At 39.4% G+C, this 26,945-nt stretch overlaps 1 protein-coding gene and 1 long non-coding RNA gene across 2 annotated transcripts in view; one reads left to right on the top strand and one right to left on the bottom strand.

Annotated features, from left to right (window-relative positions):
* LOC310632618 overlaps positions 1-26,945 on the top strand; it is a 378,391-nt gene that overhangs the window by 155,483 nt on the left and 195,963 nt on the right. The window lies entirely within an intron of this gene.
* Positions 1-26,945, bottom strand: part of IGFBP2 (insulin like growth factor binding protein 2) — a gene marked incomplete at its 5' end in the record, with an annotated part of 69,558 nt that overhangs the window by 7,001 nt on the left and 35,612 nt on the right. The window contains one exon of the mRNA XM_083349892.1: positions 5,344-5,534. Within this exon, the coding sequence (XP_083206018.1) occupies positions 5,344-5,534 (191 nt within the window). The remainder of the gene's footprint in view (positions 1-5,343; positions 5,535-26,945) is intronic.

Here is a 26,945-nt window from a genome sequence, read left to right as displayed (position 1 = left end):
GGGGAAATAACCCTCACTCAAAGAAGCAGATATAACCGCCTGGAGCCAGCCTCGTGTCCTCTCCCTAGCTGCATAAACCAGCCAAGAAGGGCACGGATCCAATAAACATGTGGTGGAACTCAGCTTCCCCATAATCCTGTCCACTTCATCAGGGGTCACAGAATCAAACTCCTCCCAGATAACATTGACAAGACCGCCCGTGTCCTGATCGCCAGACTCTGCCCAGCTGGAGTCCAAACCGGTCCGAATCCGAGCGATTTTATCCGACAGATGTTGACTAAACTCCTCGGCACGACCCTGCAAGGGATCCTCCCTCACCTCCTGATTAAGAAGGGAGCGAGTCACCCTAAACAAGGCGGCCGGGCGATTATCTGCGGACGCGATGAGGGTGGAGAAGTAATTACACCTCGCCTCCCTCATCGCAGGATTATCTAGACCCATACCAATCGGGCTTCAGGCCCGGGTACAGCATGGAGACGGCATTGGTCGCTCTGGTGAATGATCTCTGGAGGGCTCGGGACAGGGGATATTCCTCTGTCCTAGTCCTATTAGACCTCTCAGCAGCTTTCAATACCATCGACCATGGTATCTTGCTGCGGCGTCTCAGGGGATTGGGAGTGGGAGGCACAGTTTTTCAGTGGTTCTCCTCCTATCTCCTGGGACGCTCGCAGTCGGTGTTGGCAGGGGGGCAGAGGTTGACCTCGAGGCCTCTCACTTGTGGAGTCCCTCAGGGGTCGGTCCTCTCGCCTCTCCTGTTCAACATCTACATGAAACCGCTGGGTGAGATCATTCGTGGTTTTGGAGTTGGGTATCATCAGTATGCTGATGATACCCAGCTTTTTATTTCGACCCCAAAGCACCCCAGTGATGCCCTCGACGTGATGTCCCGCTGCCTGGAGGCAGTTCGGGTCTGGATGGGGAGGAACAGGCTTCGACTCAACCCTGACAAGACTGAGTGGCTATGCGTATCGGCATCTCGGGATATTCAGGATATCCCATCTCTTTCTATGGGGGGTGAGTTATTACCCCCCGTAGATAGGGCTCGCAACTTGGGAGTCCTCCTAGATTCACAGCTTTCTTTAGAAGCCCATATAGTAGCTGTGACTAGGGGGGCCTTCGCCCAGGTTCGCCTGGTGCGCCAGTTGCGGCCCTATTTAGACCGGGATGCCTTACGTACGGTCACTCATGCGCTTGTGACCTCTCGTTTAGACTACTGCAACGCTCTCTACATGGGGCTGCCCTTGAAGACCACTCGGAGGCTCCAAATGGTACAGAATGCAGCCACGAGAGTTGTGCTGGGAGTTTCCCAATACTCCCATGTTACACCTCTGCTCCGCGAGCTGCATTGGCTTCCAGTTGTCTTCTGGGTGAGATTCAAGGTGCTGGTATTGACCTACAAAGCCCTACATGGCATGGGTCCAGAATACCTTGGGGAGCACCTGCAGCTGGCATCAACTTCCCTCTGCCCAGTATGCTCCCACAGAGAGGGCCTCCTCAGGGTGCCACCGGTCAAAGAATGCCGACTGGTGGCCCCCAGGGGGAGGGCCTTCTCTGTGGGCACGCCGGATTTATGGAACTGTCTTCCGGTTGAGCTCCGGATGGCGCCCGACCTGCGCTCCTTCCGGTGCGATCTAAAGACTTATCTCTTCGAACAAGCTGGCCTGGCCTGATGGGATGGGGTTGGGTTTTATTACTTTTTATGTGTTTTAACCTATTGTAAGAGCTGTGGGCATATTGTTTAATCTCTTTTAATTTTTGTATTTTGTCTTTTAACATGTACTGCCCTGTTCACCGCCCTGAGTCCTTCGGGAGAAGGGCGGTATACAAATAAAATTAATAATAATAATAATAATAATAATAATAATAATAATAATAATAATAATAATAATAATAATAATAACAGGATGCAATCCGTGTACTGGCTAGGACTCACAACCTGAGAGTAAAACCAAAGTTTCAAATACTTACGGAAAACCCTCACAATGGGAGCCATATGGATTCCTATGGAAATGGTGTCGTTGTTTGCTTTGAATCTAATATACATATAATTTTAAAATATGATCACTCTCTGCCTCCCCATCGGAAAAGTATACTACCATAGCTATTTGCATTTAATATAAACTTCCTTAATACAACGACCTGTGGGATGTATTCCACTGGTAGACTTTCTCTGTGGCTAAAATGAATCAGGCCATGGCATGAGGGGATAGATGGGGAACTCATCAAATTTGCAGATGACACCAAGCTGGCAGGAATAGCCAACACTCCAGAAGACAGGCTTAAGATACAGGAGGATCTGGACAGACTTGAACACTGGGCGCTATCTAACAAAATGAAATTCAATGGTGAAAAAAGTAAGGTTCTACATTTAGGCAAGAAAAACCAAATGTACGGGTATAATATAGGGGGTACCTTACTCAATAGTAGTAACTGTGAGAGGGATCTCGGAGTCCTAGTGGGCAATCACTTAAATATGAGCCAGCAGTGTACTGCTGCTGCCAAAAAAAGCCAACACAGTGCTAGGCTGCATTAACAGAGGGATAGAATCAAGATCACATGAAGTGTTATCACCACTTTACAATGCCTTGGTAAAGCCACACTTGGAATACTGCATTCAGTTTTGGTCACCACAATGTAAAAAAGATGTCGAGACTCTAGAAAGAGTACAGAGAAGAGCAACAAAAATGATTAGGGGACTGGAGGCTAAAACATATAGGGAACGGTTGCTGGAATTGGGTATGTGTAGTTTAACAAAGAGAAGGGTGAGGGGTGACATGATAGCAGTGTTCCAATATCTCAGGGGCTGTCACAAAGAAGAGGGAGTCAAGCTATTCTCCAAAGCACCTGAAGGCAGGACAAGAAGCAACTGATGGAAACTAACCAAAGAGAGAAGCAACCTAGAACTAAGGAGAAACTTCCTTACAGTTAGAACAATTAATCAGTGGAACAACCTGCCTCCAGAAGCTTTGAATCTCCAACAGAAGAGACTGGACAGCCATTTGTCCGAAATGGTATAGGGTTTCCTGCCTGAGTAGGAGGTTGGACTAGATGACATTCAAGGTCCCTTCCAACTTCTTCTTCTTCTTCATCATCATTGTTATTATTTTTGTTGTCGTCGTCATCATCATCATCATCATCATCATCATCATCATCACATAATATTGCTACCACAGATAGTACAATTGCTCCCAGTAGGTTTCTGGGTGCAATTCAATGTGCTGGTTGTCACTTTAAAAAAACCCATCTGGCATGGGGCCAGATTCCTTGTGGGACTGCCTACTTTTGATGGTTCGACCCATCCCACCCGGTCTATTAGAGTGGGCTTGGGTGAAGCGGAATAAACTATTGGGTTCTAGAAAGCATGCCTTGTCTGTCATGCCACCTGCCTTATGATACACTTTCCCCAAGGGATATGGATGGCCCAGGTCTTGCTGGTCTTCTAGAACAGGGCTTTTCAACCAGTGGTACGAGTACCACCTGTGGTACATTGGCACCTGGCAGGTGGCACATGACCATCCTAGAAAAGTGGTAGTGGGGAAGGGGAATGAGCTGAACCTGTGGCAGCACTGCACAAGCCTGAGTGAGAGACGGCTGGAGCAGCAGGGCTGTCAGGGCTCAGCGGAAGCACCAGGATCAGCGCCAGGCTCCAGCTGGAGCTTGGTGCTGATCCTGGCACTTCTGCTGAGCCCAGAAGAACTGCCGATCAGCTGGAATGTTGCAGCATCTCCAGGGTCTGGCAACTGATTCATATTTATGATGGTCACAGTGTCATGTGAAGTGACCAAAACCTGCTGCAACCACCCAGCAGATGGCGGAATAAAACACCCCCCTCCCCACCCCCCCTGCCAATCCTCAACAGAAGTGCTCACAACAATGAAAACCTCGGACAGGAGGAAGAGCAGGCAGGCAGGTGTCTTGCTTGACTGTGGCTTGGGGGGCATTTTTTCAGGGCCATTGTAACTTTGAACAGTCACTAAGTGAACTGTTGTAAGTCGAGGACTACCTGTACTTCATCACTTTTTTCCTTTTTTTTTGGGTCATCAAGTTTTTGACACCCTGCTAGGCGACTGGTGGTACTCGGATGTTGCCATATCCTAAAAGTGGTACAATGGGTGAAAAGGTTGAAAAGCCCTGTTCTAGAAGACCATGATGAAGACCATGATGACTTCTCGAAGACCATGATGACCATGATGACTTTTCTGCCCAAGTACAGCTGCCAGGATGTTAACAGAGCTCTGGCACAGGTGTGCTGCTGAGATTTTCCTTGACTTGGAACTTTTTAAAGCAGATTTTGAGAATTGTATTATATTTTATCTCTGTTCTTCCCCCAGAGTTTCACTGGTTAGATGGATGGATATTTAAATTTGACCTCCCATGATCACTTGAAAATACTTTGCCATGATTCTTTTATCTTTAGGTAGCAAGGAGATGGTTTTTATATGGCAAAGACTTCACCACTATCACTTCAATAAATTATAATCAGAGCATGCCTGTTTTATCAGTGCTCATTCTTCAATCCATCTTGACTGAACTTCCAAGAATATAAAAGCACCACATGCTAAGTTTTTAACTCTCACACACAGAGGCCTCAAAAGGTTTCGAGAGACTGTGAAAACCAATTTCAGAGCCTGAAAGTGTCCAAGAAACATCCTGAATAGTCTTCAGCTACTCAGAAGCTTATTAAAGAAGTATCTTGTGAGGAAAAAATGATAAGAAATAAAATTCTATGACATTATTTTAATGAGCTAAACTTTTAGATCACTAGAAGTAAAAGAAGGGATTATAAAGTTGGCTTAATTGATCAGGGTTAAAATAAAACATGTTATTATTTATAGTAAATGTCAATGGATTTCCTGCTGGCATCAGAACTGAAAAAAAATTATGGATTTGATAAGATACGGAAAGAAGTGATCATTGGCTGTAAACAGAGAGGGCAAAGAGCTCCTAAAATTGTTTATACTTGTGATGAAGGTTGGAAGTCACTTCTTTATATATTTTCTTTCTTTACTATACTATTTTTTTTCTCTCTACTATATTATTATTTTCTTCCTTTTTGTACTTTTTATATTTTTTACCTTTGCAACTTTCATTCTTTTATTCTTTGTTTTAGTTTATATCAGATTTTACTATTGTACTTAAAACCTTTAGTAAAATTTCATATATAATTTTATATATAACTCAAGCATCCCTAAACTAGAAAAGGGCGAGACATAATTCTAGAAAAACCTTCAGTGAAATCTTGCACAGTGCCGCTCAGAGAAGGACTAGTATCTTAAATGGAACCATTAGGTCCTTGAAGCTACCTCATACTAATTAATTTCATAGTAGCATTTATCAACTCACCCTAAGAGGTTGCGGTCGTATCTCAGGCCTTGAACCTTTGCCCATAAGCTTTTGCTGCTCATTCGTTCTGTCCCGAATTATGGCTATGTCCTTGGGATTTTTCACAGGAGGCTTTAGCCTTCCATTCACCACAGTAGAAGCACCATCTACAAAGTTTTCTCCATCAGATTCTTCAGGATGTTCTTCGTTATCTAACAGAGATAAGAAATAAGTTAAAACAAAGAAAAACTATTAGTTACCCATCCTCAGAAAAAGTTCCCATAGATAAATTTGTGGAATAATACCTCTAATTAAACTATGGGTGGGGGTGGGGTGGGAGCCAACTATGATAGTTTGAAAAACTATGTGGAGATGTCCCCATGTGAAGGCATTCTTATATGGAAATCATAAAGGGTTTGTTTCTGTTTCTGAGAAGACAATTCCTTGCTGCCAAATAGATTTCTGAGGAGGCAAATCCATCATTCCACTTCAAATGCTTTTGGTTGTAACAAATTGACAAGGTTTTTAATAATGCATTCATTTCAAATCAAAAGCCATGCATGTCTGAACCAAAGGAGAACATTTAGCTAAAGACACAAGATATAATGTACCGTCTGTACTATGAAGAGAAATAAAAATATCTCAGAAATTGTTAAGTGCCTGGCCTTAACATGGTGCTTGTTGTGGATCCATTTTTCCTAAGATATGGCAGACCATGTTACCTCCTGACTCATCATTCTCAAGCTGACATAGTATCTGAAGCAGAATGAAGCAAAAGGGAGGGTGTGTGCACAAACAAATAAAGGAAGAAGACAGATTGTCTCCATGGTCTCATAAAAACTCTTTTGGAAAATAGAATAGAATTTTTTATTGGCCAAGTGTGATTGGACACACATAAGAAATTTGTCTCTGCTGCATAAGCTCTCAGTGTACATACAAGCAACAAGTAATAAATAAATAATCATAAAATACAATCATCATAAATCATAGACACAACACTCAGTGACAGTCATAGGATACCAAGCAATCAATATAAATCATGAGATACAACAACAAAATTATAGTCATAAGAATCTAAGGAAATAGGTAATAGGACAGATGACAGGTTAATAAGTAATACAGCCCTTCTAGGAGATTTGACATCCAGGGCATAGACAGTGTTGTGGGAATTAGTTGTTTAATAGAGGGATAGCACGGGGGAAAAAATTGTCTTTGTGTTTGGTTGTTTTGGCATGCAATGCCCTATAGCAGGGATGTCAAACTCACCACATCACGTGATGTGTCGCGACATATCACGACTTTTCCATTGCCGGCAATGGGGTGGGCATGGTTTTACCATGATGCATCCGGCCCACCAGCAGTTTGACACCCCTGTCCAATAGTGTCATCTTGAGGGAAGAAGTTGAAATAGTTTATGTCCAGGATGTGAGGAGTCTGTAGATATTTTCAGAGCCCTCTTCCTAGCTCATGTATTATACCAGACATGTCAAACTTGCAACGTCACATGGCATTGTGCGATGTATCGGAGCTTTTTCTCCATTGCCAGCAATGGGGTGGGTGCGGCTTCCAGATGATGTGTCTGGGTCAGCAGTTTGACAGCCCTGCATCATACAGTCATCAATGGAAGGCAGCTGGTTGCAATTATTTTTTCCCTAATTGTTGAAGTCTCTATGTTGTTTGGTTGCTTTGCCAAATCAGACAGTTATAGAGGTTCCTTTGTAGAATTGCATCAGTTCCTTGGGCAATCTGAGCTTTCTGAGTTGGCACAGGAAAAACTTTCTTTATTGTGCTTTTTTGATGATGTTTTTGATGTTAGGTGTCCATTTTAAGGTGTATAATATCTCAGGTGTCCATCCTGAGATATTATAGAACCTAGAAACTTGAAGATCTCTACTGTCGATACAATGTTGTTTAGTATTGTAAAAGATGGTAGAATAGGAGGGCTTCTCCTAAAATCTACTATCATTTCCACAGCTTTGAGCTTGTTCAAGATTGTTCCAACTGTAACACAGGGCCAGTTGTTCAACTTCCCTTCTGTATACAGATTCATCATCTCGAATTAGACCAATCACTGTTGTATCATTTGCAAACTTCAATACTTTAACAGAGGGATCCTTTCAGATGCACTTGTTGTAAAAATAGTAGTGGAGAGAGCACATAGCCCTGGGGGGCCCTGTGCTAACTGTACATTTATCTGATGTGATTTTGCCTAGCTTTACCCGCTGCTTCTTATCTGTTAGAAAGCTTATGATCCACTTACAAATGTGGTCAGGCACAGCTAGCTGAGTCAGTTTAGTGAGAAGAATATCTAGAATGATGGTATTGAATGCTGAGCTGAAGTCTACAAATAGGACACTTGCTTAGGTCCTTGGAGATTCAAGACTTTGTAAAAGATGTACTGTATTTTCCGGCGTATAAGACGACTGGGCATATAAGATGACCCCCGACTTTTGAGAAGATTTTCAAGATTTTTCATCTTATACGCCGGAAAATACTTACATGCCAGTTGCCAAGTGTCCGACACAAGCCCGATTCAGCCCCGTCTGATGCAGATGGTGCAAAGCCTCCCTTTTGAAGCCCAAAGGGGCTTTTCCTTCCACCCACCCTTTGGAATAAACGCAAGAGCTATGTTCACACAACATGCTCTTCCAGGCCAGACTCTGCAAATGGCACGCCAGAAGCCACAACCACCGTGGGAACTCCGAGTCCCCACCTTTCGGCAGCCTGCACGGCTGAGCGCAATCCGGCTTTGAGAGCACATTTGCAGATGGAGCAGCTGCTGCATCTGGAGCCAAGCCCCGCCGAGGAGGCGGTCAGCCAGGCGGGCCCGGAAAACGTGCTGGAGAGCCGGGCTTGGGGCGGCCATGCCGAGGCCGGCTGGCGAGGGCCGCTGCATGGTCTGCGGGTGAGAGGGGTGCCAGGCCGCCAAGTACCACTGTCCAGACTGCTGGGAGAGATAGCGGGTAGCAGGGCGCGCTCTGCTTATGCTCAGATGCCGCTTGGGTGAGGGTGAGGGGCTTCCTGCCACTACCGGGGTCTGGCATTTGCAAGGGGGAGGGGAAGGGGCTTAGAGGCTCTTAGAGTCATGTTGGAGGGGGGACTGGACTAAGGAGGCTTGAAATTGCTTTGCAAGAATGGGGGCGTTCGATTGATTTATGTACTATTTTCCGGCGTATAAGATGACTGGGTGTATAAGACGACCCCCCAACTTTTGAGAAGATTTTCATGGGTTAAAAAGTCATCTTATATGCCGGAAAATACGGTAGTGCAGTACCACATTAACAACATCATCTACCAATCTATTTGCTCAGTAGGCAAATTGTAATGGGTCTAACAGTGGATCCGTGATGGTTTTCTGGTGGGCCAGCACTAGCCTTTCAAAGGTTTTCATAACTATGGGTGTCAGAGCAACCAGTCTGTAGTTGTTTACCTCCTTGAGGGAGGGTTTCTGAGGCACTGGGATTACAGTACAGCATTTGAAGCAAGATAACACATCTCTAGAGATTTATTAAAGAGGCAGGTGAAGATGGGGGCCAATTGGTCAGCACAAACTTTCAAGCAAGAAAGAGCTACCTTGTCTCGGCCTGGTACTTTTCTAGGCTTTTGTCTGCAAAATAGACCTTGCACAGCTTTTTCTGTGATCACCAGAGGTGGGAGGCCAAGAGGGATGGGTTCAGTTGTAGGAGACTTGGCTGTTGTTGGTGTATCTGAGATGGAGAGAGTGGTGATAGTTGACAGTGGTTTCCTCTCAAACCTACAGTAAAGCACATTCAGGTCATCTGCCAGTTGTCTATTCCCTTCATCATGGGAAGGAGGTTTGCTGTAGACAGTGATATCTTTAAGGGTTTTCCAGAAATTTGCTGGTTTTTTTTTTGAAAATAAGAAAATCTAAAAAGAAATACAGTACCTGTAATTGTATATAAATAAATAAAAAGCAGTAAAAGGATCTGCATTCTTTATAACCAAACTTATTGTCACACTTTCAAGATGGTAAAAGGTTGGAAACGCAGAATCAGTGAAATAAAACCAGAATATTTTTTCAAGGAGAAAAGTCCCAATGGCTAGCCTACCATAAAAATGATAAAATGCAATGTGATGTGTTGGGTTTTAGTGTACCATGTCATATAAATATAGTAGCATGGTTTACAAACAAGTTTATGTCTCAGTTGCAGCGCAAAATGTTTATTCAGTAATATATTCTTTAATACAGTATGGCATAATTTAATTTGTGAGTCCTGTTTGTGTTTTTTAGGAGAGCTCTTTAGCATTGCCTTCAGTGAGAGGATGGCTATTTAATTTTGATTCATAAATAAAATAGATTTTTCATTCCACTGAAGTTACAAACCGATCCATAGAACATATGAACATTTGGCATCATCTGACTAGAAACAATGAGGGGAAAAATTCCCTCTGACAACATAGCAATTCTTAGCATTTTAGCTCTGATAGCAACAGAAGTCAATCGAATTTGCAATAAATTTGAGTTACTCGATATATTTCAGATTTTGTTTTACACATTACCTATTATTTTTGTGATGAAATAGTATCTTCTTCACCAGCTAACTTCTCAAAGAAGAGTTAGTACTATTGGTGACTACACTAGGTATGAGATTGAGTGTATTCTGGAATTCTTATATTGAGATAGGACTTGTCATGTAGTTGACATGGCTCTTAAACCGTAAGGCTAGGACAATTTTGGTTTTATATTCGGCCAATGAAGTCCTCATAGACTTAAGTCAACCATACTTACGTCTTCGGTGACTATAGAATTCTTTAAGCAAATGACTGCTAAGTAGATTGTCAACTTGAATTCCATATGCAAATGTGTGATTTCTTAGAAAAAATAAATGCTCTGCTCTTGCCGTCCCAGGCTATTGATCATACAAAACATCTGCTCCACAAATAACTTTAGCAGTTTTGTCATGGAATGTTCTTGATTACTGAAGAGTTGATTGAAGGAATGAAATTCCAACTTGATCATGGCATAAACATAGTCAGGATAATGTCTTTAAATAAATTCTTATGTCTAGGTCAACTAGATTGTATCCTAAGCCACTGTCAGAACTTGCTCTTTTATTTCTGAGAAATCCTTAAGAGGTTGCCCCATACTGAAAAATGGGGAATTAGAGGCCAGTTAGCCTCCCACTGATTTCAAGAGAATTTTAAAACAGACTATAAAGTAATTGAAGTATCCATACTATAAAAAGGATGTGGAGTTCACTAAAAGTCAGCACAGCTGGGTCAAAAACACCTCACTAGCGCAATACTGTGACAGTCGAAATCGAAAAGGAACCCTGCAGCAAGTTTTAGTTTTAGAATTTGTGATTTAACCATGGTTATGTTGAAAAGCTGGATTTTGAGACTGGTCCAAGAGTGTGGACAGCCTTTCAGATATTGTGGCTCATTATTAACCCTACTTCCCCAATACATTATCTTCTGCCCTTATCCAATCTTTTCAGCAGGATGGTGGGAGTAAGGAAGCGCTTGCTAAACAGGCCGATGAACAGGGTGTTCTGACGGGTGGTTGCTTAGCAAGTTCCTTTTATTCTCCTGGACTGCTGCTGGCAAGGGGATGATCCAGCTGGGCATCCAGTGACCTCCTTTGGCTGTAACCTTCCCCAGGAAGTGCTTTCAAGCCCTTCAAAGCACACGGAAACAGCAGCTTGACAATCCCTCTTCAGCCTGAGTAAGTCCAGCTTTAGCAGCATGCCCTACTTGTTCATTCTGCTTTCTTTCCATTGCTGAAGGTACAGATTGGGGGGTGAACAATGGATTCATTCTTCCCCATCCTTCCTCTAGGTCAATGTCAAGCAATCCTCATCGTTTATTCAATTCATAGTGCAGGATAAAGGTCTCAGCTGTGTTATGCCCTGGTTGTGGCAAAATTGCTACATCACCCTTTTCTAAATTGGAGACATACAAACTTAAGTGGGTTTGGAGAGATGGACATTTTTGAAATCCTCATTCTAGCTCAATATAATGAGCAAATTGAAGCAAACCATTTCCTCATGTTTCACGATGATTTTCTTACTTTACTTAGCAAGGTCCCCTAAATCAGGAAACACCTTGATATATTTTAGATGCAATTCACGATACTCTCACATTTTGATTTTGATTTTAGCTATTTGGATTTTAGAAGTTAGCTCTGACATAGAAATGGCTTTATAAATATTGAATGGCTTTTCAGGATTTCATGTGAAGAATCCCCAACCCTTTCTGATTCAAGGACCACAGGTGGCTGGAGTCCTTGCATGGAGTCAGTGCATGTTATGGATACATGTGTGTATGCACATATATGTATCTTTGAAATAGCCTTCTACAGTCACACACTTCCAGAAACATGTCATACTGTTTATGTGTATAAAATCCAGATTTAAAATATATTGCTCCCTCCACTCCAGTTATAAAATGAAATGGATTTTCTATTTCAATTCACCTTTGAAGTGGATTATTATTAACATTTTCAACTACTTGTATATTTTGTGATGTGCAACTAGTTGCAGGCTTCACATAAAGGAGATTAGAAAGACTCTCCTTTGGGTGATTTGGCATAACATCTATTACAAACATCTAAATTACAAGCAGAATTGGTTGAGAACAGTGTCCTGGAAAAAAATCTACACGGTTACTAGAAGATTATTCTGATTTAATGGAATGTAATCAATCAATCAAGTATAGTAATAGTCATTTTGTTACTTCTGTTACCATTCTGAGAGGAAACAATCATTTTTAGGGAAAACAAATAAAAAGTTAAGGATTTTCATGCCTTCAGTAATACAATATGACTTCAGTTACACCCAACTGACTATTTTTGAAGATTTGGGGAAGTAAACATATGTACTGCAACCAAAGGTTTGCCTTTACATTAAAAAAAACTAAACCCATAAGGGAAAAATGCCAATGCTTCACTTTAGCAAATAAAATAAAAACACAAAAGGATCAAATATGATTTCTCCTCTCCTCTTTAGAGCTATTGGCACATCCGACTTTGCTGTTGAATCCTATGGCTTCAAGCCAACATGTCTAAATATGATTGGCTCTGAACCCCTATTACCCATTTTCATTCTGTATTTTCCAGACAGTAACTCCACCCAGGGCGTTAACTCCCCAGGTTTCTTTTCTCATTTTGGTCTTATTTTCTTAGTCTGCCTTTTCTAAGATCATAAACAACTACTGTGACATTATTCTAATTATATGTTCCATAAAATTTGAATCAATTGCATTCACCATTTATGGGATTTTGCATTTACATCAGAACTAGGGAACATCTGGAATGTGGCAGCATGCATTGTGAAGGGTACCCCTAGGTTTCTCCATGTAATACCTCTGTTGCATGAGCTGCACTTGCTTTCAATTTCTTTCTGAGTGTAATTCAAGGTGCTGATCATCACCTTTAAGCCCCACATGGCACAGGGCCAGGTTATTTGCAGAACTGCTTTTCCCTAAGGATATCTACCCATTCTACCACGTTAGATAGGGTGGGCATGCTCCTAGCCTCTTCCTTTAAACATTGCCATCTTATGGGAGATGGAAAATTTTCTTTTTCCGTGGCAGCCCCTGCCCTATGGAACACCCTTCTCCCTGAAGTTTGGCAGCCTTCTGGTTTCCTCCCCCCGCCCCCACCCTGAGGAGCCGTCAAGTGTTTGCTATAAGTTAGGGGGCTATATAAATGTTTGAAGTAAGTAAATAAATAAATAAAAATAAATAAACAATTCTTGAGATCACGGTCTTAATCACCACCATCACCACTCAGACTCAGCGTGTGGTCCTCAATGGAACTGCATCTACATGGAAGGAAGTGTGTAGTGGGGTGCCCCAGGGCTCTGTTCTGGGCCCAGTGCTCTTCAACATCTTCATCAATGATTTGGATGAGGGGATAGATGGGGAACTCATCAAATTTGCAGATGACACCAAGCTGGCAGGAATAGCCAATACTCCAGAAGACAGGCTTAAGATACAGGAGGATCTGGACAGACTTGAACACTGGGCACTATCTAACAAAATGAAATTCAATGGTGAAAAAAGTAAGGTTCTACATTTAGGCAGGAAAAATCAAATGCACAGGTATAGTATAGGTGGTACCTTGCTCAATAGTAGCAACTGTGAGAGAGATCTCAGAGTCCTAGTGGACAATCACTTAAATATGAGCCAGCAGTGTGCTGCAGCTGCCAAAAAAGCCAACACAGTGCTAGACTGCATTAACAGAGGGATAGAATCAAGATCGCGTGAAGTACTAATACCACTTTACAATGCCTTGGTAAGGCCACACCTGGAATACTGCATCCAGTTTTGGTCACCACGATGTAAAAAAGATGTCGAGACTCTAGAAAGAGTACAGAGAAGAGCAACAAAGATGATTGGGGGACTGGAGGCTAAAACATATAGGGAACGGTTGCTGGAATTGGGTATCTGTAGTTTAATGAAGAGAAGGGTGAGGGGGGACATGATAGCAGTGTTCCAATATCTCAGGGGCTGCCAGAAAGAAGAGGGAGTCAAACTATTCTCCAAAGCACCTGAAGGCAGGACAAGAAGCAACGGATGGAAACTAGTCAAGGAGAGAAGCAACCTAGAACTAAGGAGAAACTTCCTGACATTTAGAACAATTAACCAGTGGAACAACCTGCCTCCAGAAGCGGTGAATGCTGCAACACTGGAAGTTTTTAAGAAGAGATTGGCCAGCCACTTGTCTGAAATGGTGTAGGGTTTCCCGCCTGAGCAGGGGGTTGGACTAGATGACCTCCAAGGTCCCTTCCAACTTCTACTTCTACTTCTTCTTCTTCTTCTTCTTCTTCTTCTTCTTCTTCTTATTATTATTATTATTATTATTATTATTATTATTATTATTATTATTATTATTATTATTATTATTAACATCGACTATGGTATGTAAATATCTAATTAAATATCCTTCCTACTGAGCCCTACCACAGAGCTTTTCAACCTTTTCACACATTGTACCACTTTTAGGATATGGCAACATCTGAGTACCACCAGTCACCTAGGAAGGTGTCAAAAACTTGATGACCAACAAAAAAAAGAAAAGAAAAAAGTGATGAAGTACAGGTAGTCCTCGACTTACAACAGTTCGTTTAGTGACTGTTCAAAGTTACAATGGCACTGAAAAAATGAATCATCTGAATGTAAATCACAAGACCCTGGAGATGCTGCAACATTCCAGCTGATCAGCGCTTCTCGGCTCAGCAGAAGCACCAGGATCAGCACTGAGCTCCAGCTGGAGCCTGCGCTGATCCTGGCACTTCCGCTGAGCCCTGACAGCCCTGCAGCTCCAGCCATCTCTCGCTCAGGCTTGTGCAATGCTGCCACCAGTTCAGCTCATTCCCGTCCCCCGCTACCACTTTTCTAGGATGGTCGCATACCACCTGCCAGGTGCAAATATACCACAGGTGGTACCCATACCACTGGTTGAAAAGCCCTGCCCTACCAGACAGATATACAACTACCACCTCTTGTTCCTATTAATGAACTCAGAAACAAAGTAAATGCTTCAGGAAAGAGATAAACTATAGAACAGGGGAGTCAAACTGCTGGCCCACAGGCCAGAGGTGTCATGCTGAAACTGCCCCCCCCCCCCCCGCATTGCTGGCATTGGAAAAAACAGCTCAGGAGAACATTGAACCAAGTGTCTAATAGGGAACCAGTGTTTCATCTAAATCCTTAAGGGAACATTTTACATTGAGAATCTATAACAAATATTTAATCCCAGTCATTATTTTTAGAAGCCTCCCTTCTTCTCTTTCACTTCAATAGTTAAACTTGGTGTGTATTCCTTTATTCAAGTTTATTAACCCATTTAATAGATATAATATTAATAAAGTATTAATGGAAGACATTCCAGCTGAAATAGCAGGATTGAGATCATAAAGTCAGATTAAAACTGCAGCAGAAGGCAAAATGTTACAGCTACGACCTCTGAGCAGGATCACCTCCAGAATTAACCCCTCTTCCGCATGTGAATGCTATTTTTTAAAAGATATCCTAATGGTATATGTAATGGCACACAGGGTTTCTATGAGACACCATTTAATATGGCACTGCTTACAAACCAGGTATGCTTAGGTTCCAAAACAATTAATTTTTGCTCATTTGCAAACTCTAAAATTCAATTTTCAACCAATTTAATCGATCAAACTTTTTGTTTAAAAAATAAATGGGTGTGTGTGTGTCAGCCTTAAAAAGATAGGAAATTTTCTTCTAGCTGAAAGAAAGAAAATGAAATTGGTGTGCTATTCGACAGCATCAGTGATATGATAATAGAAAGGAAAGGAAGGAAGGGAAAAGAAAAGAAATGCACAAGTGACATTCTTCAACCAATCCATTAGTAACATCACATTTAGTACCAAAAAAAGAGAGATAAATACTCTGAATTGATCTTTGCTGTATCAAACCCAAATCCAACAAGTCAAGCTGATTTAAAATTTTACATAAGCAGAGAACAACGCTTTGGTGATGAATGAAAGAGTAAAGAGTAAATTACTATGGTAATTCTAAACCATCCCTACCACAATATGATCCTATTCTGGAAATATTAAGTTCTCTATAGATGTATATATCCAAACGTCAGCAAATGTCAGGCAGCAAAATGGCTGAATAAAGCTGCTTGAAGTACGAACACCTGCAGCTACCGTATAAATTTCTCCTGGTTACTTAAAATAAAGCAATGTTCTAAAACAGGTTTGTTAGTTTCCACTGCCCTCAGTTAATAAGAAAGCTGCTCTGCTGCACTATGTTACAACTGTTGTGAACCCTCCTACATCTGCAGCTGTTTCAAAAATGTGCATGCCTAGGTTAGTTAGACTGCTAAGCTTATAACTTCTCTATTTCCATCTGCTGGACAGGTTTATTAGTTTCTTTTATGGCAAACTCCACCCCAGGCAGGAGTGAAAAGCTCAAACTGTGATCATTTGTCACATCCCAAGTCAGGCATTCAAATAAGTCCTCCTGTCCCATCTAAACTCTGAAATAGATCCCAAATAACTGCAGTGCATGATCCAAGTTGCTAACAGTTGGAAGCGCACCAACGCTAGCTTCCGGAAGGAAAAGAGATGCTGAAACTAAAGGTCTTTCAGCCAGTGAATACAAGCAATTCTACTTTCTTTTCCTTTCCCCAATTCAATTGTTTAAATTTCCTGCTCAGTATTCTTCTGCAATTTTTTTTAAAAAAAAACTCCAGTTATCTAGAGTCTGCCATTAGCTTAAGCGAAAGAACGGAACGGCACAAAAATCATAAAACATACTTTGGATGATGTACACATAACTATGTTCCTAGTAACTTAATGGAATGAAAGGAAGTTGGTTCTGCACTTTTGACGCCCGCTGTCAGCATTTTAAAATTTGGATATAACTTTTGATATGACTTGGTGTGTTCTCCAGACACTGGTCTTTTCAATTCAAGAAACATGAGGAGAAATGAAACATCCATGCATTGGCTCTCCATCTCATGCACATAATGTCATTCAGCATGTTGACATGTTACTGCAAATGTCATGTTGGGCTGAAGAATGCAGCCAAAGGTATTAAACAGAAAAACCATCTCTTCAGTTGCACTCATTTGCTGAAGCTACGTATCAATATCTTCCTGTGCTCAGATGCAATGGAAGTTTCTGTTAGTTGAAATGGAGTTGCTGCTATTCAAATTTCACACACATCTCTCTTGTGCGGCTAAAAACTCTTGCGCAGTCATTCTTGGATTCTGGGCCAAGTCTTCATCCATTAAACCCTCAAATAATGCTTTCAAGTGTTCTTCCTTTTACCCAACATGGGAATGACTCTGGCCAAGATGCCATGGGAAAAAAAATTGATGTAGACCAAAAAAAAAAAAGTACTCTGCTACTTACCCGGAAGAGTGGTTTGGATGTTAAAACAGTCAGGGCTGCAAGGTGATGTAATAAATGGAAAACATAAAACATCTGTGTTATATGCCTCCATGGTTTGAAACCATAACCCTTATACTGCATGTTATCATTCTTCTGAGAAGCTTTTTTTAAATAAGGGAACCTTCAAATTGGAGAGTTCAGGCTTTAATATATCAACGAATACTGAATGTTAAAATATTTAAGATGAAATTCAAAAATGCCATTCAATGGAATCTTGTTTGTTGTTAAAGACAGATAAACAAGCAATAATCAGCTTATTGCATCAGTTCAGTGTCAACCAAGTAAATTAATGCAAACAATGTTGTTTCCTCGTACTATTAAAGCAATAATCCTTTATTTACTTGAAGTAAATCCATTAAACTCACTGGTCATATTTCTTTAAATATACTCAGAGCACTTAAACAATATATCAGAGACCTGGAAGCCCAATAGGACCAGTCTTGCTCTACTTAAGAACATTTTTCTGAACAGTCAAGTCCCTTTTTACAAACCAGCAAGATACTCATACCACAGAACTGCTACCAAATTCTGAACAACTTTAGCATACATCAATGGTCTCCCTACAGTATAGCAGTTTTGGAAGGCTGATACTATGATATGAACTGAGACTGTCTCTATGGACAAGGCACTATTGAAACTATGCTTCATGTTTTGCTACATTAAATCTTCTAAAAGGACCAAGGACCCACCTTATAATCCTTACCTAGGAAATTCTTATCTTTTTAATGTCTAATTGTTGTTTTAGATCGATATGATTCACTATCCTTGACCATAGCTAAATTTTGTTCTGCTGTCTGCAAAATTAGGGAAACGTCAATTGTCCCCTGATACATGCACCATCACCAAGATCTTTTATAACTTCATTTTTATTTCATTTTTATTTTTAAATTTGCTTTTGATTGCTATTTTGCTTGATGACCGTAATAAAAAAATACTGCTTTGTATAGCATTGTGTTCCAGTTATCATTATACTATAATCAAGTGATAGCTTGGATAACATTATAATCCACCCAGGATAAATGTGAAAGTGTTTCCTATAATAATTGGTTTCCTTCCTCCTCAAATTTCAAGTATTCCATATACTGAATTATAAATAAGTTTCAGGACTTAAATAAATATATTTTTACCCAGATAGATTTGCTGGTTTTACTACAGTGAATTAGAAACTAATGCACTGTGATCTCTCAAAGGCCAAAAGTTTTACTGATAACATGAGCTTTTGCAAACATACATTTACTTCACTAAAACTTAAAACTAACTATAAAGAAAATGGATGCATAAATGGACAAGAGCTGTGGTATGTAAACTGAGAGTTTTATATTTTTAAAGAGTGTTTTAAAATAGAGTCAGAAAAAAACAGATTCTGCCCACTTCCTTCCTTCATGTAGCTATAATTTATGAGCAAAACTGAGGTTCTGACAATAGAGTATCTTTTGCATACACTTTTGTTGATGAATAAATTTGGATATTGTTACTCCAAATCATACTGTTGTTTCTGAAATGTATATATCTAGATCTCAAAATGTGTTGTGTTTTGGCAGAAAAGATGTTTCGTCTTTTAAGCACGTCCCTTTTTTGTGTAAGCAAGTATGCAGAAAGCCAGGGTTTGAATAGATTTCAGTGCCAACTAATGAATAGTACCTATGATTCATGAGTAATATAGGCTCCTTCCGGATGAGTCTTTTATGGTGCAATAGCCCTGCCTTGGCACATAATTTTACCACCGAACAGATGTCATCATTCATTTGTTCAACAACCTCCCTTGTTCTCCCACCACTTTTTTGGTCTTTTTTTCCCTTTGGCCTTTTTACAACAAAACCCATTAAAATGGAAAACGGGAGTCTCGACACAATGTCTTTTGATTGGTAGCCCTAGGAGCCATCCCTCTGGAGAACCACAACCATCCACCTTAACGAGTTTCACCTCTGCAAGAGTCAGGGCTCTATGTAAGACATTTCCATAGCACATTTAGCTATCCCCCAAACACTGTTTATTTACACCTTGATCACGTATTGTTAGAGTTGCCAAAATTATTTTTGGTTTTCTTCTCAGAGGCACAAGAAGCCAGAAACATTAATCTGGACATTTCTCCCCATCCTCCAAGATTTTTCTGAAAAATAAATGTGCTGAATGATAAATATTTGGTCTTTTACCATAAGAAATCTCTCTCTGTCTCTCTCCTTTCCTCCCTCTCCCCTCCCCCCCAGGATACACAAAACAGTTTCAGGGTTGCAAAAAATCAATACCATTGAATCTACAAAAAAACCCACCCCTCTCTATATAACAACCTTTGTAAAAAAAAATGGGCCATCAACATTAGGCAAGGGTTACCTTTTGGAGTAATTGCGTAGTATCAGAACATATAGGTACACGATTGGAAAACAAATGAACTAATGCCATTAACTCTCTATAGCAGTGTGTTTCTCAATTTTGGCAGCTTGAAGATGTATTGGCTTCAGCTTCCTGAATTCCCTAGCTAGCCCGAGGTCCACACGTTTTCAAGCTGGAAAGGTTGAGGAGCTCTGCTCTATTGGCTACAAATACACCTTCATAACTGTAATCTTAAGCTCAAAGATTTAAGGCTGAATATTAAGATGTCCATAAATTATGAGAAAGTAAAGAAACGTTTACACTCTGCCCCTGAGATTCAGAAGGTTACCTGTGATGATCCAAATAATTTCTGAATTTCAGAACTTTCACTCACCCTTTAAAAGCCTGTCCTGAGCACCAGAGACTCTCCCTGAGCAGCATTCAATAATGTAGTTTTAGAAGATTGGTCTGGTTAGTCCTTGGATAGACAAGAAAGTTGAAAAAACATTCCAGAAGATGGCAAGGGCAAATCACTAATTACTGTATTTGTAAGAAAACTTTATGGAGATAACTATAGAAATACCACTAGCACAGCATTTTACTTTTGTAGTTGTCATTACCATAGAAGAAAGCCAGCGAACCTCTATCTACTCCAAGAAATATTTTCCATTGGTACAACAAACTTTTTCAATACAGTAGCCTTAATCTAAGAAATTATACAGTAACATTTTAATGTGTATGAAGGGTTGGGGAGGGGGAATATTGCTGCATCCATTGCTTCAATGACATCTGTTAAATCGAGCGTTTGTGTTCCTAGTAACATAGCCCATACTTTCACTAACCACATGAATATTTTGTTTTTTATATATATACATGTCTTACAAAAACAAATTGCAACATATGACTGTTACTAAATGTTAAGTACCCAAGACTGCCCTTTGGACAGGACGGGTGATTTTATAAAATCAGTGAACAAATAGTGCATTTTGAAACTTCATTTTACATGCCAAAATTTGCCTCTGTACAGCTAGAATAGTCACCTAAAGCAATAACTAAGCTCCTAAGGTGCCAGAGCTATATCAATATTCAAATTGAGAATTCAACTCAACAATAGATTTTTATTAAAATCAACACTTCTTTATTTCTAAGTAACAAGATTTATGTGAATGCAGTGCAATCAGTTGCTGACTACTTTCTTTAAATTTATCAACATTATATAGTTTGAGCATCTATATTTGTCTTTTTCAGTTAATTATAGCATTTCAAGGGAGGGATACATTGACCTTAATGAAGCATTAAAAATAGTGCATGTTTTTACTGATTTAAAAATTACCTTGCAATCATTCCATTAATTCACACTTTAATCCTTCAGTTTCTGACAGTTTAATGGAATGCTATAGAAATAAATGAAGAGGATGAAAAAAAAATCAGTAACAATCGAATGCAATTTCAGTCTTATTCCAAATATCACAATATTAAGATCACCATTTGCTCAGCCAGTGATTAACTATGGAATTCTTGTCCAATAATCAGAAAGTAAAGCTTTGGCAAGCTGCAAAAAAAGTTTCAGACTGTAGTGATGTCCAGCTTTTCACCGTGCAATTTTCCTTTCAAAGGTCTAAAGCTTTCCTGGCTTTCCTCCCTTCCTTTAAAGGCCAGCTCCTTTTACTGCCCCATCACCCCCCACCTTTTCAGACTGGGAATTGTGAGTAGCCAAATAAGAGGAGCTGAAAGATGTCTAGGAGAAAATGACATCAACACCAAAGCCTGCTGCCCCCTAACAATGCAGTAAGAGAAAAAGCACCTAAAGAAAGTCAAAAGGCATTCTCACGCTCCCTGAGAATAATAATAAAAAAAAACCACAGATGCCTCTATGGAGGAAGAACACCTCTTAGAAATTGTAATTGCACACTATTAGAATATCATTCAAATAATATAGTGAGACAGGAAATAACATGTATATTTACAGCAATGTAGAACACTATACTGGGGGAATGTCAGACCTGCTGCCACCTAAACCTCGAAGTAGAAATGATCCTTGGCTCCATTTGTTGAGACAGCTGACAGGAAATTGAAATGGTAGCTGGACTCAGTTATCTGATTCAATTATGAATCAGCCACATTGGTTAAGATCCACTAATAAACAAACACCATCACCCCAAATTTGGGCCAGCATCCCCTAGACCTGGCACACTGTTCCACAAGGGACAGTCATAATTTCTGTTCCATCTCTGCTCACATTCCACTGGGTTTCCCTAGTAAGATTCTTTAAATACAGTAATCTAACATTTCTTTTGTGTGTGTGTGTTTTTAAAATTGTGATATTATTGTTTTTACATTTCGAAATATATTAATGTTGGTTTACAATAGCGTGATGAAACAAGAAGCCAGGAGAATAGAACTCCAGTACTTTAACAGAAAGAACCATACTACTATTTATCAAAACAATATTTTTAAGTGTTTGCACGCTGGAAATCTAGGCAACTATCATGTACTGTATTGCTTGGAAGGAAGGATGGACGGACTAGTAGTTGGTTCAAGAATATGTATCATGATTTTGCCATCCCTCCCCACTCACCTCCTCCTCTTCAGATTGACAGCTGCTCCCTTAGCACTTAGTCAGGTGCTTTGAATCTTGTTCTGACATAGAAAACCATCATTACAAATATTTTTTTCAGGCAACATGTTGCTTATTTATTTCATTTATTTATTAATTAAATATATATGCTGCCTATCTCCCCGACAGGGCGACTCTTGTTGGGGCACCATTGGTTGGCACTTTGCCCTGTTACAAAGTAACATCAGGTTTTCCTTTGGCTATAAACTACTACCTTGTTCAACCAACTCTTGAAGGTGAAATTCCCATTAAGAGGACCAACAAGGGGAGTGTTTGTAAGCTGGAACATAATTTTGGACAATGCTTCACAGCTACTCCATGGGTGCTTTGTGACCCTCCCCCTATTCTGCCCACCAAAACCAGCTGGATCATTAGTACACTCGGGCATCAGCTGTCATAGAAATAGTTCTGACAGCCTCATGTTCTTCTTGTCCTGAAGTGCATGCAAGCTGCCACAAGGGATTATGTCAATCAGCAGCAAACTACAGCTTGCTCTCTTTCATAGAGATAATAAACCGTAAATGACTAATGCAGACATGTGTGGACAAGGCTCATAGTAAAAGCTGTGCCTAACGATTTGCAAGGTAGAAAGTCAAGAGGGTTCATAATTCAATGGTATGACACATACTGTACATTGCCACAGATTCAAACGCTAGTTGCTCAGTGGTTATTAGGGGATACAAAAGATTTCTGTCCTGAGCTCTAGGAAGAGAAGACACTTAATTAGAATTATTTACGCTGGGTGCCAAATATAATGATTAAAATGATGCCTGGGTTCATACATTATAAGGTGTATTTGATTTTGGCTTAACATGCTGCCTGAACATGGTTTTTGCAACTAATTTGGCATGTTGAATGAACATAGCCAACACTAATTCATTCAGTAAACCTTAGCAAAGCACAAAGCACAATTTAGCTTTTACAATATAATTGATAACATTAAATCCCATCATAAGGAAAAAAAAATTTATTTCATCACAAGTTCAGCACTATTTGATTAGATAAGGGTACTAAATTGCATATTCACACACACACATATTTGTTCATACAATTTATTTTTATATGGTTTTGCTGCTGTTTGGTTCTATTTAGACCATTCTGTCCTTAGACTGGGGCTGTTAATAAATAAAATTAAATAAAGGTGCACATAAAGGAGCAACTTTTTAAAAACATTTCTTTAAAGCAGAAGATTTATTTAACTTATCCTTTATTGACTATCAAGATACTTAAGACTACCTCCTTTGCCCATTCTCTGTACTAATTCCTTTTTGCTTTTGCAGTTTTGACTTGATGAATAAACAAGTATACCTAAGTCCAGTAGCGATCTCTTTTGTGATTGCCCCACTGGAGTTCAAGAATGCATATCACTTCCACAGCTATCATAACTTCACTGGTTCCCTGATGATATCCAGATCTAATTTAAAGTGCAATTATTGATTTGCAAATCCTGAATACAGGTAATTCTTGTCTCTGTGCTTTTAGGATAACAATTGTGCGAAATTGCCCATCTATGGATTCTTCTTCACTGCAGTTCTGCTTCTTATTCCCCTACCAACAGAAATTGAATAGGTCTTTTTAAAAGTTATCATCAGACCTGGGGAATTCTTTCCTTCAGACCTTTTCTTCAATGCTTCCAACAATGCTTACATTGTCAAAAAAAAAAAAAAAAGAGAGGAATCACCCCCACCCTATCTGCAAATCATACATATAGATACTCATTTAGGGAAAAATATTTTACTATGTGCCATTTTTATAATTATCTGTAATACTAGATGTGGACCAACTGGTTTTTCAAACAAATTCTGAAAAATAAAAACATGGTTTTAATTTAGTTTTAGAATTCCAAGATAAGGCAGACTCCTTTACGAAGAATTTCAAATTATCCACTGCTTTGTGCTTTACCTCTTTTGATCAGTAATACGGCTAATAAATTTTACAGGAACCTTTTTTTCTTCCTGGTACTGTACATGAACATGACCATGACATCTGAAATTTTCCAGCATGACAGTAAAAGGCAACTCAAGAGTGAAAATGAATTATCACTTTAATTTTCCTAATAAAGCAGGCTGTATACAGAAGGGCCTTCCCACTCCTTTCAAAAAAACATTTCAGCTTTTTCCACAATTCTTATAAGAATCCATATGGAAAATCTCCACTGGCTTGGCTGCTCTAGAAGGGTGAGAAATAAAATAATCCTATTTCTCATGAATAAGCCCAAGCGGGATTTAATTAAAACGAGACCTAATTCAAAGCAGAATGTCATGAACAGTTTAGGGACCTGCTGGCTAGAACAATAGTGGATCTTGTCAGATTTCTTGTCAGCTCTGCCAAGTAAGCCAGAAAGAAACACAACTACGGTAGATGAGCTAATTTTACTTTATTGTAAGGCTACATTAACAGAATCTTGCAAGACTGAAAATACCACAATCACTTTTAACTGCCTGATCAATTAAGGGTGGGTCTCTGACCACTAAAATCTGACGGTTCTTTCATCTCTTGTCTGATCCTTTCCTAGGCAGCGAGTATCTCTTTTTCTTCTCCCTCAAGATCATTCCTACATACCATGATATTTATCCAGGAGGCCATCAAACCAGCCCAGTGTATTACATGCTCCAAGTCATTTTCTAGTCACGTGTTTCAGCAACTGTCAAAAGACGCCAGCAAAGCTGCCAGGCCTACAAATTCCTGCCTGCATTTTTATGTAGGGTTCTTAAGAAGAAATGAACTGAGTCATGCATACCAGCCAAGATTTCAATATTGATTACACGTTTCTTTAACACAGAGTTCACTAAAGATGGAATATGATGGATTCTTAGCGGGTAAGTAAACAGATGTCATATATGTACAAATTATCCCTAATTTCTTGAAAATTGAACATATTAAAAGTTCACTTTTTTTGTTTTTAACGGAAGGGAGCAAAATGTCCAGCACTGCAGAAGACCAACCCATCTGTTTCTCTGATACTTTCATGTCTTGCCAGAGGTGAGAACACAAGAGCAAGAGCTCTCAATCTCTCTTACCTTTTATATTTATAAATAGTTGTTGAATTACTAATAAGTACATTTCTGTAATATAATCAGTATAAAATATTATAAAGTATCACAAAATCTCTACTACATAACACACATTGCTGCATCGTTTAATTAAGAAAAAATATTGCCTTTTCCTAAACAGATAGATCACACACTTCCAACAATCATTCCTGGATATTTGGAGTAGTAACACTTTTCCAATTTCTCAATATGATTCTTTTAGTCACCCTCATGTTTGATGCAACCATGATTTCTGATAAACTGTCAGTTTACAAAGCTTGGAGAGAGATATCGTTCAATATTACATTAACATATTTAACATTACAAGATTTCCCCATAAATCTAAATATATAGGTTAATATGTTATTCCAAAAAGATACTAAATGATCACATAACCATATCATAGAGATCAGTAAACCCTTAATATTTTGTATACTTCTAGCATAGAAAATTTCATATCCATTCATTCAGTTATCTTCTCTGGTGAGTCCATTACACCCTAAAAACAACTTTTTTGATGAATCAACTTTAATCTCAGATTTGTTAATACCATTTTAATATTTTAAGGAAATACATGAATCTACTGATGTGGTTTTACTGGAAATTCCAGGTTTTTAATCCATGCTTGGGATATCCCAGAAATCTCTACTTTGAAAAGATATTTGAGCCTTCGATAGGTTTTAGATTCAATCAAGTAAGAGAGCAACTCAACTGCTTTGAGACAGCTAAAACATCTGGTCCACACTGATTTGTTAAAACATACCTAAGTTGAAGATATTTCCACTCTTGAAAATTGGGAAAACCAAATTCAATTGGAAGTCTTTTCCCATCCTATTTTTCAAGAGTCTCCCTCCTGGAGAAGACACACATGATCTCAGATTTGATGTTAAAGATAACCCTGATAATTATTTTGAGTTGCTCAAAATTTATGACAAGACCATCAGATACAGGCAATTCATAATTCATAGCTGTGTCTAGTCAACCATGTAATCCCAATCACATTGAAATCTGCTTCTACCATATTTAAAAAAGTACAGTTCACAATGCTGAAATAAGGGAACATGCTAGTCTTTGCTCTCATGAGATTAAACTCTTCTTCCTTTAGAGAAATCCTGTGCATTTATTGTTGTTTTAAGGAAAGCATCTTGGGATTATTTCAGGGGAGATCAAGAAGCAAGCTGGCAGATAATTGGATTCACCACAGTGGCAACTGAGAACAATAAAATAAATCTCTAAAGTCAATCGCACAATTTTCAACTCAAGGATTTTCTGTCATCTCTTTCTCATATAGCAAAAAGGAAGGAAGGAAGGAAAATAAAGAAAACTGTGCCAGAAGTAATCATAGGTCATATACAAGCCTTTACTTGACACATCCATTACCAAAGAAAGGAGAAAAGAATTACAAACATAGATAGATCCTAATTAAATAGATCCTAATTAAAGCATCTATGTAGTCATTCTTTCAATAAGCAGATTTAATATTTTGATTTGTCTGGGCAAGTTGGCCTTATTCAAGTCAAATCCCAAAACATCATTTCCTGATGTTCATCTAGTTTATATGGTCTGAACCTGAAGTAAATAACAATCATTAGATTTCTAGTGTCCATACTATATATGTCTGTGTATGCTGGAATTAGTAAAAAAGATTTAATTTAATTTAATTTAATTTATTAATATTTCTATACCACCCTTCTCCCGAAGGACTCAGGGCGGTGCACAGGGCAAGAATAAAATACAAAATTACAAATATTAAAAGATGATTAAATAAGT

The sequence above is a fragment of the Vipera ursinii genome (assembly GCF_947247035.1).
Source record: "Vipera ursinii genome assembly, chromosome: 1".
Lineage (NCBI taxonomy): Eukaryota > Metazoa > Chordata > Lepidosauria > Squamata > Viperidae > Vipera > Vipera ursinii.
This window is presented reverse-complemented; position numbering and strand designations above follow the sequence as displayed.